General features: G+C 41.7%; 1 protein-coding gene across 3 annotated transcripts; it reads left to right on the top strand.

Moving 5' to 3' along the window:
- Nucleotides 1–2,778: 2,778 nt before the first annotated feature.
- Nucleotides 2,779–13,857, top strand: LOC121167184 (tripartite motif-containing protein 26-like). 3 transcript variants are annotated; one of them, XM_040996574.1, is made up of 8 exons: nucleotides 2,780–3,147; nucleotides 3,232–3,462; nucleotides 6,543–6,638; nucleotides 6,839–7,069; nucleotides 7,946–7,968; nucleotides 11,297–11,412; nucleotides 12,445–12,477; nucleotides 12,897–13,857. In XM_040996574.1, the coding sequence occupies exons 1-8, from the start codon at nucleotides 3,016–3,018 to the stop codon at nucleotides 13,586–13,588; spliced, it is 1,554 nt and encodes a 517-aa protein (XP_040852508.1). In that variant the 5' UTR covers nucleotides 2,780–3,015; the 3' UTR covers nucleotides 13,589–13,857. The 3 variants fall into 3 exon arrangements, with proteins under 3 accessions (XP_040852509.1, XP_040852508.1, XP_040852507.1); XM_040996573.1 differs by having other exon boundaries at nucleotides 2,780–3,462; XM_040996575.1 differs by lacking the exon at nucleotides 6,543–6,638 and having other exon boundaries at nucleotides 2,779–3,462.
- The last annotated feature ends 1,685 nt before the right edge of the window (nucleotides 13,858–15,542 follow it).

The raw sequence follows: 15,542 nt of genomic DNA, 5'->3' as shown, positions 1-15,542 counted from the left end.
ACCATTCAGTGTCTCTTCTCAGGGAAGCAGCCAGGATACACCACAAGGGACATCGAAAGGGGAAAGGAGAAATGGGTGAGGGCAATCGATCCGCAGATCTTGCAGCCAAAATGGCAGCCAGGAAGCTCCCCTCCCTGAAAGTAGAAGCTGTTTTAATCTGGGAGGACTCCCTTGTGAGGGGTGAGCCCCTAACATTGCCCTAGTGACTTGAAGTGGGCACTTACCAAGGAATACAACCTTTATCCTTCAGGATGAATTGTAGTTTGAGGAAATTTTGATTCTCACCAGCTAAGCCGGAGTTAAAGCTCAAATCTTTCTCAGTTTATGAGTAAATGCTCTGCATCAAGGAAAAATTTTGACAGATGAGGGGATAGGGGGCAAGAAAATGATGATGGACTAAAAGAAAAGAAAAAAAAAGAAGAAAACCTCTAGCTCCCATAGGAAATTTGGTTTTAGAGAAGTTAAAGGCTATTGTTTCGTGGTACACGTTTGTGAACTAGCTTACTTCCTATACAAGATAACTGACTATGGATTAAAATATTTCTGATAGCGCTCCATCATTCTGACATCACATTTCTGTAGAAACCTACTGCTTGCAAGACAGGTTGTCTCCAATGTTTTGGAAGAATCAAGTGCAAACCCACCCAATAGCAGCAGTTCTAACAGACTCCTTTGAACAGGAAGAGGTGGGGAGGAAAGATGGAATGAACATGTGGATGGGATGGTTGGGCTGATTTAAGATTGTTGTTAATACAACAGAGTCACTGGTGCTAAGCCTTTGCCTGTAGCACTGGCATCTCATAAGAGTGCCAAGTTGAGTCCTGACTACTGCATTTCCCATCCAGTTCCCTGCTTGTACCCTGGGAAAGTAGCAGGGATAACTCAAGTTTTTGGACTCTAGCACACATGTGGGAGACATGGAAGAAGCTCCTGGCTCCTAGTTTTGTACCAACTCAGCTCTGGTGACTGTGGCCATTTGGGGAGTGAGCCAGCAGATGGAAGATCTGTCTGTCTTTCCTTCTTAACCTCCGCATTTCAAATAAAAATAAAATATTTTTTTAATACACCAGAGTTTGTAATAAAAGTTCCTTTCCTTACAATAGTTTTCTGTGTCTGTCTGTCTGTCTGCTGAACCTGGGTGTCACGGGGAATAGTGAGCCCACCAAGCCTGGGGCTGGAAGGGTGCCTCAAGGCCCCAGAGAATGAGCATCCCTTCTGTTCTTCTGGCTCCTTGGAGAGGAAGAGCAAGAAAAAAGATGAATGCATGTGAGACAAGTTCCTTTGTGACTGCGCATAAAGGCACAGGGGAACAATATTTGTACAAAGTTAGCATTTACTTTTAAATGCCCAGTAGAATTCACTAGTAAAGACATGGGCCTGTAGTTTTCTTTGTGTAAGTTTTAACTAGACTTTCAATTTAGTTTAATGCTTATTTTCCTACTATCTTGTGGCCTCTGTGGTTTCCAGCTGAGAGATCTATCAGAATTTCAGTTATTATGCCCTTGATGTGAAACGCTGTTTTCTTCTTTCTGCCTTCAACATTTCTGTTTTCTGTTTCAGTCTGTATTAGTCTGTAGTGAATTGAGTTTGATATATCTGATGTGGTTTTCCTTGAAGTTACTTTGTTTGGTATTAATATCTTGGCATAAATCTGTCTTTTGCCCTATTTGGGAGGCCATTGACCATTCATTAATATTCATTCAACAGCTTCTTTCTCCTTTCCTGGCACTCTAAGCTGTGCATGTTGGACTTCTTGAGATTGTTCCAGAAGCCACCAGGTCCCTGCTTTTGTTTTTGTGGGGTTTTTTTCCTGCTTTATACCCTTAGATTGGATAATTCTTATTACATGAGCTTTAAGTTTCATGTATCTCTTCTCTTTTATCTCCTTTCTGCTTTTGAGATAACACAGTAAAAATGTTTTCTCAAATATTATATTATTCATCTCATTGACCAGATGTGGAGATGGCAGTGTGAGGGTTAGTGACAAAGTTGTAGTGATTGAGACCAATTGTTTTCCAAAGTGCAGGTTACTGTGCCTTGTATGATAATATCACATTTTTCTTTAATTCTAACATCTTAAAAGTGGATAATAATTTTGAAATCAGAACATGATACAAATAATGAAGAGTAAATAGTAGTCATTTTTCTGTATGTTTGTGTGTACAAAAGAGACTGAGATGTGAATGAATCTCTTACTGAGAAGTTTCAACAATGTTTAAAAAATAGTTTAAACTGTGATAATGAGATGTCTCAGAATGAATAGTATACCTGTGGTTGACCACAGATATTTCTAATGCATAATTCTTTTGTTATTAGATGAATTTTAGAATGCAGCTATAAATGTTGTAATTCTTATTTTCCATTGCAGGAAACTTAAATATATATACACAATTGGAAAGGCAGATTTACAGAACGAAGGAGAAATAGAGAAATATCTTCCATCCACTGGTTCACTCCCCAAATGGCCACAACAGCCAGAGCTGAGCAGATCAGGAGTCAGGAGCCTCTTCCAGGTCTCCCACATGGTGTAGGGTCCCAAGGCTTTGGGTCACCTTCCATTGTTTACCCAGGCCATAAGCAGGGAGCTGGATGAGAAATGAAGTAGCCAGAACAAGAACTGAAACTTTTTTTTTTTATTGAGCTGAATTAAGAGCTCAGCAATATGCTCTTTGGACCATTTTGCAAATTTATTCTTTCATAACCTGAGTAAGTACCTCCACTTAATTAGATCTCTGAGCTCACTTCGAGCTATGGTTTCACTTTGAAACGTTTTTAGCAGAACTAGCTGCTTGATATTAACACCCATCTAATCCTGTAGGCAAGGAACCTTTTCTGATTAGTGCCCTAGAATGAAACTAAATTTTTGAGGGAAAAGTTAGAATAGTCTGAACATAACACTCTTTTTCTCCTAGTCCCGTGTAGACATTTGTGAAATTCACAACTTCCTTTTTCTCTTTATGTCTTCCTAGCAAGTGAGTCTCACTGTGCAGGGGAGTTCTGCAGACCCCAAGCTGGATGATCATGGCTGCTGCCTCCCTGCTGAGGAACCTGGAGGATGAGATGTTGTGCTCCATCTGCCTAGACTTCTTGAAGGATCCAGTGACCATCGACTGTGGTCACGTCTTCTGCTACCTCTGCATCATTAAGGTCTGTGAGTCTTCAAAGCACGCACTACATTGTTCTCTCTGCAAGTTAGCTTTTAAGAAAGAGAACATCCGCCACGTGTGGCAGATGGCCAGCCTGGTGGAGAACATCTGGAGAATGAAGATAGATGAGGAGCAAAACACCCAAGAAGAAAGACCCCCAGAGCAGCAAGCAGAAAAGCTGTGCAGGCGACATCTGGAGAAGCTGCATTACTACTGCAAGGACGACAAGCAGATCCTATGCGTGTTGTGCCGCGAGTCCTGGGAGCACAGGCACCACACTGCCATTCTCTTGGAGAAAGCTGCACAACCTTTTCGGGTGAGGATCCCCTGCTCTGCCCTTGTAACCCTGAAAAGCTCTGAATTTTCAGAATAAGGTCAATTTTTTTAAAGGTGCAATTTTCATATATAATTTTTAAAAGATTTATTTATTTTTACTAGAAAGGCAGATATATAGAGAAGGAGATATAGAAAGATCTTCTATCTCCTTATTTCACTCCCCAAGTGACCACAGCGCCCAGAGCTAAGCTGATCCAACGCCAGGAGCTTCTTCCAGGTCTCCCACACGGGTGCAAGGTCCCAAGGCTTTGGACCATCCTTCAGTGCTTTTACAGGCTACAAGCAGGAAGCTAGATGGAAAGTGGAGCAGCTGGGATATGAACTGGTATCCATATGGGATCTTGAGCATGCAAGGCAAATATTTAACCATTAGATTATCATACTGGGTCCAGAATATGACTTTTTAAGTTGGGGGTAGAATATACCTGTGAAACCATCACCACTGTCAAAGCCATACATGTATCCATCATGACCCAGAGTCTCCTCTCACACCCTTTTTTGTATGATTTCTTTCCATGTGTGTATGGTAGCAGCACTTAAGATGCCCTTTTTGCAAATGTTCAGTCTGCAATATAGAAATATTAATCATAGGTATAGTGCTTTAGAGTAGATTTCCAGAACTGACCTGTATAACGGAAACTCTGGTCCCTCTTTCACCTCCCTGTTTCTCTACTCAGTAGCCTCTGGCATCCACCACTCTGTCATAGAAGCTCCACTATTTCAGAACCTCGTGCAAGTCAGATCATACAGTATGTGTCTGTCTTATTTCACTAAGTACTGTCTTCTAGGTTCATCTGCATGGTCAAAATGACAGGATTCCCTTCCTTTAAAGGGTGGATAATATTTCACTATTTGTGTAGACCACATTTTATTTATTCATTGATCCATTGCTGGACATTTAGCTTGTTTCCACAGGTTTGTTACGAGAAAAATGTTGCACTGAACATGGCATGTAGATCTCTCTTTGAGATCCCAAATTACTTTTGAATAAATGCTCAGAAATAGAATTTCTGGATCATACAGTAATTACATTTTTAATTTTTTGAGGAGCCTCTGTTTTGTTTTTGTAAGGATCCTCAGTTTGTGTTCCCACCAGCTGTCCAACTGTGCATCAAGGTTTCCTGTCTGCATCCTCACCTCACTTGTGCTGTTTTAATTTGTAAGTGTAAACATCACAACAGGGATGAGTTGATGGGCCAGATGCTTTAATATGAAAGTTCGCGGTAAACTGCCACTCTGACTTTCGTTTAAAAAAACAAAAACATGATTTGTTTCTGTATCAGTTTATGGCAGTCCCATTGCCTTGCCATTTTGATTTCCAAGGCATTCAGACCAAAACTCAACCAGCAAAAGAGGATACCAGTATTACTGCTGTTTCTCAGCATTGACAGAGTACTTAAAAAAGATTGTGAAAGTTTTGATTTTTTTTTTTCTTGAAGATGTACTTGTTTAACTAAAAGGCAGAATTACACAGAAAGGGAGAGATCTTTCATTTACTGGTTCACTTCCCAAGTGGCCATAACACTGGGGGGCTGAGACAGACCAAAGCCAGGAGCTAGGAACACTGAATCTTCCAAACGCATGATGAGGACCAAATACTTGGGTTATCTGCTGCAGTTTTCCAAGGCGCATAAGCAGGGAGCAAGATGGGAAGCGGAGCAGCCAGACTCAAAGAGCCACTCACGGAATCCTGACATTGAAGGTGGTAACTTAGTCTGCTGGACCACAATGCCAGTCCACAAACTAAAACTCGAAAAGTTTATTTTTGTTGTGGAAGGGAAACCTTTGAAACCTATGCACTTTCTTCTCATAAATGTATATTTTAATTGCTTTTGTTTTAAAGAATATTTATTTATTTATTTTAAAGTCAGAAGTAAAGAAGAGAGATTTTCCACCAGCTAGTTCACTCTTCAGATGGTCACATGGCCAGTGCTCGGCCAAGCTATATGGCCAGGAGCCAGGAGCTTCATTTGGGTCTCCCACATTGGTGGCAGCAGCCCAAAATCTAGGGCTGTCTTCCACTGTTCTTCCCAGGCCATTAGCAGGAAGCTACAGTAGAAGTTGGAGAAGCCAAGACATGAACTGAGACCCATCTGGGATACTTGTATCATAGGCGGTTTTACTCACCATGCCACAATGCTGGTTCCATAAATATGTGTCTTCTATGTATTTTTTGAGGACCCTTCTTGATGGAAATTGTGCCTTCTCCTGTGAATAACTTTTGTAGAAATATTTTTGAGTATATCATATCTTTTATAAAATCTCCATTATTAATTTTCTTTAATAACCTAATAATAAGAGAAATGTTACATTCTCTGGGGATACTAGACAGGTCTTTTTTGTAAAGTTATATTTTTAAAGATTTATTTATTTTTATTGGAAAAGCAGTTATACAGAGAGAATGAGATAGAGAGAACTGGCACCCATATGGGATCCTGGTGCATGCAAGGCAAGGACTTTAGCCACCAGACTACCATGCTGGGCCCTAGAATGTTTTCTCCTATTTTCTAATAAGAATTGCATTAACATGTCCCTTTTCTCCTTGACTGACAAAAGTCTTAAAGCAGATTTAGTCATTCTTTCAGCAATTCAGGATTAGTCTTCTCTTTTCATATTGACTTTTAAAGTATAATTTTGATGAAAAAGGAAAATATTAGTAAATACATATGTGTGTTTGGGGATACTCAAAAAATTTATGGGAAGTGTATATTATAAAAATATGACATATGAATTTCTGAGAACTTTTACACCAAAATAACTTGTTTTTACATTCTATTTTCCACAATTTTTTAAAGTATTCTCATAAGAACTATAGCATAAGTCTCAATGGTTGAGTAATAATACATTATTACTATTTTATCTCACTTCTAGACAATTGCTCTAAGCCAGTGCATCTCTCATTTTGTTTCTTCATCATTAATTAGAAGGGAAATTGTAATTTTTGCTATACACTATAAGGTTAAACATTGTCTAGTTTCATCCTGGAGTCTCTTCGTGTGCCCTTTTTTATTGAGGTCATTTCTACCTTGAGTTTGAAATTATTTATGTATATTTCCATAGGGTAAAATTCTAAGCCATCTGAAGGTACTGAAGGGAGACAGGGATAGAATTCAGAATTTTCAATCTACAGGACAGGATGAAATTCAAGCCCTGCTGGTGAGTTTTGAGTTTAGAGAGAATGTTGTGTGTGCATGGGAGTGGGGTCAGGGTGTGTGTGTGCTGAGGCTGGGGGAAGGAGGGTAATGGATAAAATTCTTATTCTAAACATATCCCCAGAAAATCTCAACTCTCTGGTGCTTGCTAACTTTCCAGAAAAAAAAAAGTATTGTCTTTTTCTCTTTCCGAATTTACTGTAGACAAAATTCCAGAACTACAAGCAAGACATTGCTACAGTGTTTGAACTGAGCCATCAGTTCTTGAGAGAAAAGGAGCAGTGTCTCCTGGAGTGGCTGGTGAGACTGGAGCAAGAGCTCACTGAAGGGAGGGACAGCTGTGTCACCAAAGGCTTAGAGGAAGTGGTCCGGCTCGGGACTCTGATCTCTGAGTTGGAGAAGAAGGCTCGGCAGCCAGCCCTCGAACTTCTGCAGGTGAGGCATTAGCCAAACCGCATCTGAACCCTTTTGCTCCAAGCTGTAGTGTTTTCTCAAGAGAGACAAAATTTTATTCTCGTTTTCTGAGTTCTTTAACAAATCCATCAGCCAGCCAATAGACTTGAAGCCCTTGCAGTGGGCAAGGGACTATAACATGTAACCATATACTAAAGCATCAAGGTATGTATGAATAATTGAATGCTAAATCTTGTGACCTGACTGGAAGCCACGGGAATTCTAGGAAAGTTAGAATTTAATCAAGAAAATTTTAACACAAGAATAAGCTCTTCATGTTAGCCTTGAAGAAAATGTATGGATTTGGATTATCAGAAAGGAAGAGCTGAACAGAAAGGAAGTTGAATCAGAAAGAAAGAGGGAAATGGATTGGTTAGAATGAAGTAAATGAACGTGATGATAAACTGGGTGGATGTGGGCAGGGGGATGTGGGTACAAAGAAAGCTAGGGACGGAAAGGTGGTAGGAATACAGGAAGGAGCCATGTGAGCAGGGTGAAAGGAGCTACCTCTCTGGTAGAACGAGTTACCGGGAAGATGCCAGAGCTCGAATGGGACTCAGTGGAACAGAAGCCTTCCAAGGCTGCCTGAGATTTCAGTCTTGACTTGCTAGACAGAGGGAGATTCTTAGCAGATTGTGTGTAACTGACGAGGTTTCCTAGGGATCTAGTGCTCAGGAGAGGGTAGGAGGGAGGGGCATGGTCCCCTTGCAAGCTGGTCCTATGGGGCACAGCAGAGCAGGCTCCGTCAGAACAGCGTCCTCTGCAGTCTGTGACCGCTTGCTGCTGAGCCCATCAGGGACTGGTGAGGGCTCCCTCCTGAGAACCTGATTGTTTTGACAGTCTGTCCTCTTCTTTCAGGACCCAAGTGACATATCAAGCAGGTAAATGCATCTTACATTTTTTAAAAAATACTTATGATATCCCCTTGTTTTCTCTCTCTTTATTTTTTACGTTTGACAAGAACTGGAAAAGGGGTTCCTGGTAGGATAGTTGAAAAGGCATTTCGTGAAATATGGGTAGGGTGCTGGGAAAAGTTTTCATGAAATTTATGTGAGGATGGCAGTGAGTTAAGAGAAATGAAATGGCAGATTGTAAAAGAGTATTGGAAAAAATGTAAAACTCTGAAACCGGTTTCCTTTCATACTATCCTTTCCCTTAGGGTTCCCAGGTGCTTCTGACCACAGTTTCCTCTGTTAAGCACATTATATTATCAGATTGTCCTCCGTGCTCAGCAGTGATGATTTCCTGTGCTCTGCCTGCTCACAGGGCGGAAACACACACACACACACACACACACACGTACAGGGCACAGGATTCATGAAGTCTCTGGTACTGGGTCTGAGGAAATATATGTTAACACTTAACATGAGCAGTTTTCAAGCTTACAGCCACATGATATTCAGGAGCTTTGGACACATTCAAAAAGTCAGGCTTTTTTTTAAAAAAGATGTATTTATTTTAACTGAAAGGCAGAATTACAAAGAAGGAGAGAGAGAGAGAGAAAACCTTCCATCTGCTGATTCACTCCCCAGATGGCTTCAATGTCCAGCGCAGAGCAGATTTGAAGCCAGGATTTTGTTTCAGAGGTTCCCACATGGGTGCAGAGGCCAAGGGACTTGGGCCATCCTCTGCTGCTTTCCCAAGCAAGGAGCTGGATGGAAAATGGAGCAGTGCCAGTGTCAAAAGACAGGAGTTTTGATTATCCACCCTTCATCTTTGGAGACATCCCGGGCTCTTGAAGCATTTGGTCTGTGGAAGCAAATGGGTAGAAAGGAAAGGAATGAGCTGCCTTACCAGATCCTGACTGGGGACACTGGGCAGCCATGTCACAGATGAGCAATTAAGGAATGAGGCCAACACAGAATGAGTAATACTTCTTGCCTGACCTATTTTGTCTGATAAAGTTACTGTAGTTCTCTTTCTATTCTTTATTTCTGAATCTGTATTTTCTATGTCTCTCATAAACAATTTGTTTTGTTTTTAGTAAATACATTCTGATGGCTTTTATTTAATAGGAATATTTAGTATGTATATCTTTTAGAAAATTGCCATTTCACCTGCATTTTTAAAGTTTTTTGCATAGGCAAAATTATATACCTAAATGTGTGAATTTTTCTTATGTATAAATACTTTTTATTTTGTGAATTTCTACTTTTATATCATTTGCTTTCTGCCATTTTTTGTTTCTTTGTTTTTTAGAATTTATTTACGTGAAAGGCAGAGTTACAGAAAGAGGAGAGACAGCGAGAGAGCAAAGTCTTTCACCCTCTGGTTTGCTCCCCAAATGGCCACAATGGCCAGAGCTGAGTTGATCTGAAGCCAGAAGCCAGAGGCCAGGAGCTTCGTCCAGGTCTCCCACATGGGTGCAGGGCTCTAAGAACTTGAGGCATTCTCTGCTGCTTTCCCAGGTATATTAGCAGAGAGCTGGAAAGGAAGTGAATCAGTGAGGACATGAACCGGGGGCTCATAGGGGACGCTAGCTCTGCAAGCAGAGGATTAGCTCAATGCACCACCATACTGGCCCCTATTTTGAACTTTTGAATTTCATTTGTTGTTTAACATGGGATTTAAGGAAATAATTGTCATCAATGCTGCTTTTCAATATAGCTTTTGTTTTGATAGTTTTAAAATCTTGCAATTAAAGTGTTGCTTTCATCTGTTGTTAAAAATCTGCAAAATTTCCATGTTATAAATTTTTATGATTGTTTCAAACACTTGAAAAAGGTGCAGGGTCTAGTATGGTAGCCTAGTGGCTAAAGTCCTCGCCACTAAATTTCATGTTCCAGCTGTTCCCCTTCCCTTCCAGCTCCATCACTGTGGCCTGAGAAGACAGTAGAGGTTGGCCCAGGACCTTGGGATCCTGTACCCACAAGGGAGACCTAAAAGAAGCTCCTAGCTCCTGGATTTGAATGGGCTCAGCTCTGGCCACTGCGACCACTTGCCGAGTGAACCAGCACATGGAAGATCTTTCTGTCTTTCCCTGTCTCTTTCTTGGTTTTCCAATAAAAATCAACAAAATTTAAAAAAAGAAAGAAAATAAATGCAGCCACTGTTTTCTTGAAATAGAATTTCATAGTCTATCTCCAAGATTTTTTCCTTTGTAATTTTGTTTGGTTTTCATACTTGCCTTTTGACTGTTTAGTATGTCCTAGACGGTTTAATGATCCTCTCAGAGAGGTCAGTTACAGACCCGTATAGAAATGTGTTCCAAATTGTAGGTTTGCTTTTTTCTCCTGCCTGATCTTTGAGAATTATATCTTAGTTATAGATTATAACATTTTAGATAACATAAATTACCCTATATTGTTTGAATGTTTTTCTTCTTTGCATTCAAACCCATGTGACAATAAGATCAAGACCTCAGATTTATTTTATTTTGTATTTAGCCTATTTGTTTCTTCCCAGCTTTAATCTCAATTTTAAAATTGAAAACTTCTTTTAAAAATTAAATTCAGGGCCCTGCGCGATAGCACAGTGGTTAAAGTCCTCGCCTTGCACGTGCCAGGATCCCAAATGGGCACCGGTTCTAATCCCAGAGACCCTGCTTCCCATCCAGCTCCCTGCTTCTGGCCTGGGAAAGCAGTGGAGGCTGGCCCAAAGCCTTGGGACCCTGTACCCGTGTGGGAGACCCGGAAGAAGCTCTTGGCTCCTGGCTTCAGATTGGCTCAGCTCTGGCCGTTGCGGCTGCTTGGGGAGTGAATCATTGGATGGAAGATCTTCCTCTCTGACTCCTCCACTCTGTATATCTGCCTTTCCAATTAAAAAAAAAATCTTTTTTAAAATCTTAAAAAATAAATTCAAAGTTTCATCTTTTCATCTTAATTTTCATTTATTTGCTATTCATCTTCAAATAATTTCTTTAAAAATCATAACATTAGTAGCATGTTTTGAAGTACTTCTAAAGCAAAAAGAAAAGAAAAGAAAGAAAGAAAGAAAGAAAGAAAGAAAGAAAGAAAGAAAGAAAGAAAAGAAAGATGACCCTTTGTTTTAAACATTTTATATAAATGGCATAGTGGGGTATAAGTGGCCCTATCTCAGAGCTGCCTACTTACTCCTTGATACTGGAACTGACGTTTGGAAGCTTTGTGCTTACTCTCTGCCCCTGGGGCCTGTGGTGGGTGTGGCAGGGTGGTTCCCCCGCACATGCGGGGACAGTACAAATGCATGTTTTTCTGCTAGCAATTCCCACTGTGGCTGTACTTTCTCTAGGTATCCCAGGAAGAAGTTCTGGATTGAAAAGCCGATCAATCCTGCAATCAAAAAACAGGCTGAAGAATTTTCAGACAAACTTCTTTCTTTAGAGAAAGGACTCAGAGTCTTCCATGGTAAAGGAATGGATGAAGGGAGGGGTCCGAGCCTGGGGGTTCTGTTTTCTGATATTCCCTTTGATTTTGATTCTGCCTTTGCTGTCGTGCAAAGTCACTCAGGCCAGTCAGAGCGCTGGGAAGGGAATCACAGTCAGTGCAAGCCAGGGAGTCTTTCCACGCAACAGCCGAAAAATGCTGCCAAGACTAAGGAAGAGCTGTTTTTTTGTTTGGTTTGGTTTGTTTTTTGTTTTAAGATTTGTTTATTTTATTGGAAAGGCAGATATACAGAGAGGAAGAGAGACAGAGAGGAAGAGCTTTCATCCGATGATTCACTCCCCAAGTGATTGCGATGGCTAGTGCTGCGTCAATCCAGAGCCAGGAGCCAGGAACTTTCCTTCAGGTCTCCCACGCGGGTGCAGGGTCCCAAGGCTTTGGGCTGTCCTCTGCTTTCCCAGGCCAGAAGCAGGGAGCTGGATGGGAAGCAGGGTCTCTGGGATTAAAACCGGTGCCCATATGGAATCCTGGTGCATTCAAGGCGAGGACCTTAACCATTACGCTATCACACTGGGCCCCCAGAGCTGGTTTAAAAAAAACCAAAATTCATATATAAAAGTAAAGAATACATATATTTAGAGGCTGAGAAAACGGCATGGCAGTTCCCCGCAAAAATCTGAAAATAGAATATGATCTGTTCACCACATTTCTGGATATGTACCCCAAAGAGTTGAAGGCAGAATGCTAATAAGATTTTCATATACCCACATTGTTATCCAATAGCCTACAGGCATAAGCATCCATCTGTAGGTGAATGGATAAGGGAAATACAGTATAACCATGAAGCAGAATCTTGTTTCACCTCAAAAGGGAGGGGAAACCAGATGTGCTCCAACATGGGTAAACCTTGAGGATACTTAATAAATAAAGTAAGCCAGGCATAAGAAGACTACCTAATGTCTGCTTTTAAAATTAGGTTAGCTGACACCAAGAAAATTTGCCCTAGTAATATGCGGTGGTAGAATCTTTCACTGTATTTTTCTCCATTCACTCTAGGAAAGTTGATGAAGGATCTGGAATACAAAACAAGTGAGTATGCGGAAATAAGGGTAGACTTTTTTTCCCCTCAAAGTGAAATTTCCATTTCTTCACTAAGCTCCTTATCATTTCCCTAAACAGCAAGGTCTGTGTCATACCTCTCTGTTATGAACCCTCAGCTTTCAAAACCAGAAACTTTTGGGGTGCTTTCCCCAGATTTAATGATTCCAGTTCCTCTCTCCTTCTCTTCCTGGATGTCATCGTGTTGCCTGTGCCTCTGTATTTCCTTCCCACGTTCTCTCCATTTTCTAGATATGGGAACCACCAGTAGTATGAGCACAAGGTCTAAAGCATTCTTTGTCTTGGTCCCCAGTGGGAGGCTCTCCTCACTGTTAGAAAGGCCCCAGAGCACGCGGGTCAAATGTCCTTTACATATTTTATACCACACTTTTATCCCCTTATCCCTACAGTGAAGATCGTCCTGAATTCTCAGACAGCCAATGGTTACCTGTCAGTGTCTCCAAATGGGAAGAGTATGATATTTACTGGCTCGTGGATGAACAAATGCCAGCATGGCCAGCGCTTTGATCCTGAGCCTGGTGTGCTGGGCAGCAGTGGCTTCACGTGGGGCAAAGTGTACTGGGAAGTCGAAGTGGATAGAATCTGGTGGGGGGCAGAGGAGGAGGAAGAAGCAACGAGGTGCAGAGGCGGGGTCAGGGACATGGTCAGCAATAGCTATTTTAGTGGATTCTTAGGCGTCAATGAGGCATATGGTGCTCCTGGCTATAGAAATGAGCGTGAAGAGTTGGAGCAGAAGTGGCCTCAGGGAAACGGAATATGGCTCAAATTCTGCGTAGTAGGGGTGGCAAGAGAGTCGGTGGTAAGAAGAGGATTTCTCCACTTCAGCCCTGAGGAAGGATTCTGGACTCTGCAGCTGTCTCCAGCTGGGGTCTCTGTGTGTACTGGCTCTGATCCTTTCCAGATTCTGTCCTACTGCCCGAGGCAGATTGGAGTCGCTCTGGATTATGATGGAGGGAAGGTAACCTTTACCAATGCTAGGTCACAAGAAGTCATCTATGAATTCTCAACTTCCTTCTCTGGGAAAATTTTTCCTTTTCTGTGGCTTAACTGCATGAGATCCAGACTTACACTGAGACCCTAAGACATGACCTTTTCATTTTGTTCCCCCTTTCTCTTCTTTTTTCTTTCCCTTGTTCCCCTACATCATTCCTAACTTTTGATCTTGACTAGATCACCCTGACAGGTTTCTTAATATCCTAGGCTGACTAGAGCAGTGTGATAGAGGCATGAGTCTCATGTCCTGTCTGTTTTTGTCCCTAAAGTGGGAATGATAATACTTAATTTCCTTTATCTATAATGAAAAGGTTATAATTTCATTTACATATTTATTAAAATATATGCTTCTATTAATTTGTTTCCTTTGCCTCTTTGATTTAGCCCCTGTCTTCATCTGCCACAGAAACAATTGATGAGAAATACTGGTTTTAGATTTGCAACTCCTGCCACTAATTGTAGTTGACTACAACATCTGAGAGGCAGAGATTTCTGATGATTTGGTTCACTCTCCCAGATGCTTACAACAGCAGAGGTTGGATTCTGCCAAGCTAGGAGCCAGGCACTTAAGCCCTCACTTGCTACCTCTCAAATACATATTAGCAGAAAACTGGAACTCAAACCTAGGCACACCAATTATAGGATGCAGGCATCCCAAGTAGGGTCTCTTTTTTTTAAGCTTCATTTATTTTTATTGGAAAATCAGATATACGGAGAGGAAGAGAAACAGAGAGAAAGCTCATCCATCCGTTGATTCATTCCCTAAGTGGCCATAATGGCTGAAGCTGAGCCAGTCCAAAAGCAAGAGCCAGGAGGTTCATCTGGGTCTCCCATGCTAGTGCCAGGTCTCAAGACTTTGGGCTGTCCTCTATTGCTTTCCCAGGCCACAAGCAGGGAGCTGGACAAGAAGCAGGGCTGCCGGGACATGAACCGGCATTCATATGGGATCCCCACATGTGCAAGGCAAGTACCTTAGCCTTTAAGTTACCACACTGAGCCCCAAGTAGGATCTTAACTGCTAGACCAAATCCATACTGCTCCCTTCCTCTGATTTTAAAACCATTAATGGCATGTTGGGATCATCACTCTAAGGCCTCTTTTAATCCTAATTCGCTCCAAAAGATCCCACCTCCTGATATTACTAACATATGAATCAGAGGATTAATTTTCAATGCATGAACTTTTGAAGAACATAATCAAACCATAACTTGGAGAAGTACACTCTAATAATGCAGTTGTAAATGGATGTTTTATTGAAAAGTAAAACCAAACAAATCAAAATCTCTATCAGTATAAGGAAGTAGAAGTATACTGCCAACACAGTATGCTCCAATGTTTGATATTGCAGGGTTGAAGCAATTTACAACCACATTTTTCACATAACAGAGCAATTGTAACTAGTACATTTTAAGTGTTTAACAGTGCAGGTTCAGTATATTGTAGGATGCAAGAGAACAACTTTTATGGGTTAAGAATCCAGATGCCAGCCCCGGCACAATAACCTAGTGGCTAAGTCCTCGCCTTGCATGCACCAGGATCCCATAAGGGCACCAGTTCATATCCTGACTGCTCCATTTCCCATCTAGCTCCCTGTTTGTGGCGTAGGACAGCAGTGGAAGATGATCCAAAGCCTTGGGATCCTGCACCCACATGAAGATCCGGAGGAAGCTCCTGGCTCCTGGCTTCAGATAAGCTCAGGCTTTCCGTCTGATGATTCATTCCCCAAGCGGCCATAATGGCTGGAACTGAGCCAATCCGAAGCCAGAAGCCTCTGCTGGGTCTCCCACGTAGGTGCAGGGTCCTTAGGCTTTTGGCCTTCCTTTGCTTTCCCAGGCCACAAGCAAGGACCTGGATGGAAGCGGGGCTGCCAGGATAAGAACCGGCACCCATATAATGAGATCCCGATGCATTCAAGATGACGACTTTAATCACTACGCTACCGTGCCTGGACTCATGGAAAAGCATATTTACAGAGAGGAGAGACTGGGAGTATGATCTTCCATTGCCTGGTTCACTCCTCAAGTGGCTGCAACTGGCAGAGC

Source organism: Ochotona curzoniae, unplaced genomic scaffold (assembly GCF_017591425.1).
Source record: "Ochotona curzoniae isolate NIBS_2020 unplaced genomic scaffold, NIBS_Ocur_1.0 patch345, whole genome shotgun sequence".
Lineage (NCBI taxonomy): Eukaryota > Metazoa > Chordata > Mammalia > Lagomorpha > Ochotonidae > Ochotona > Ochotona curzoniae.
This window is presented reverse-complemented; position numbering and strand designations above follow the sequence as displayed.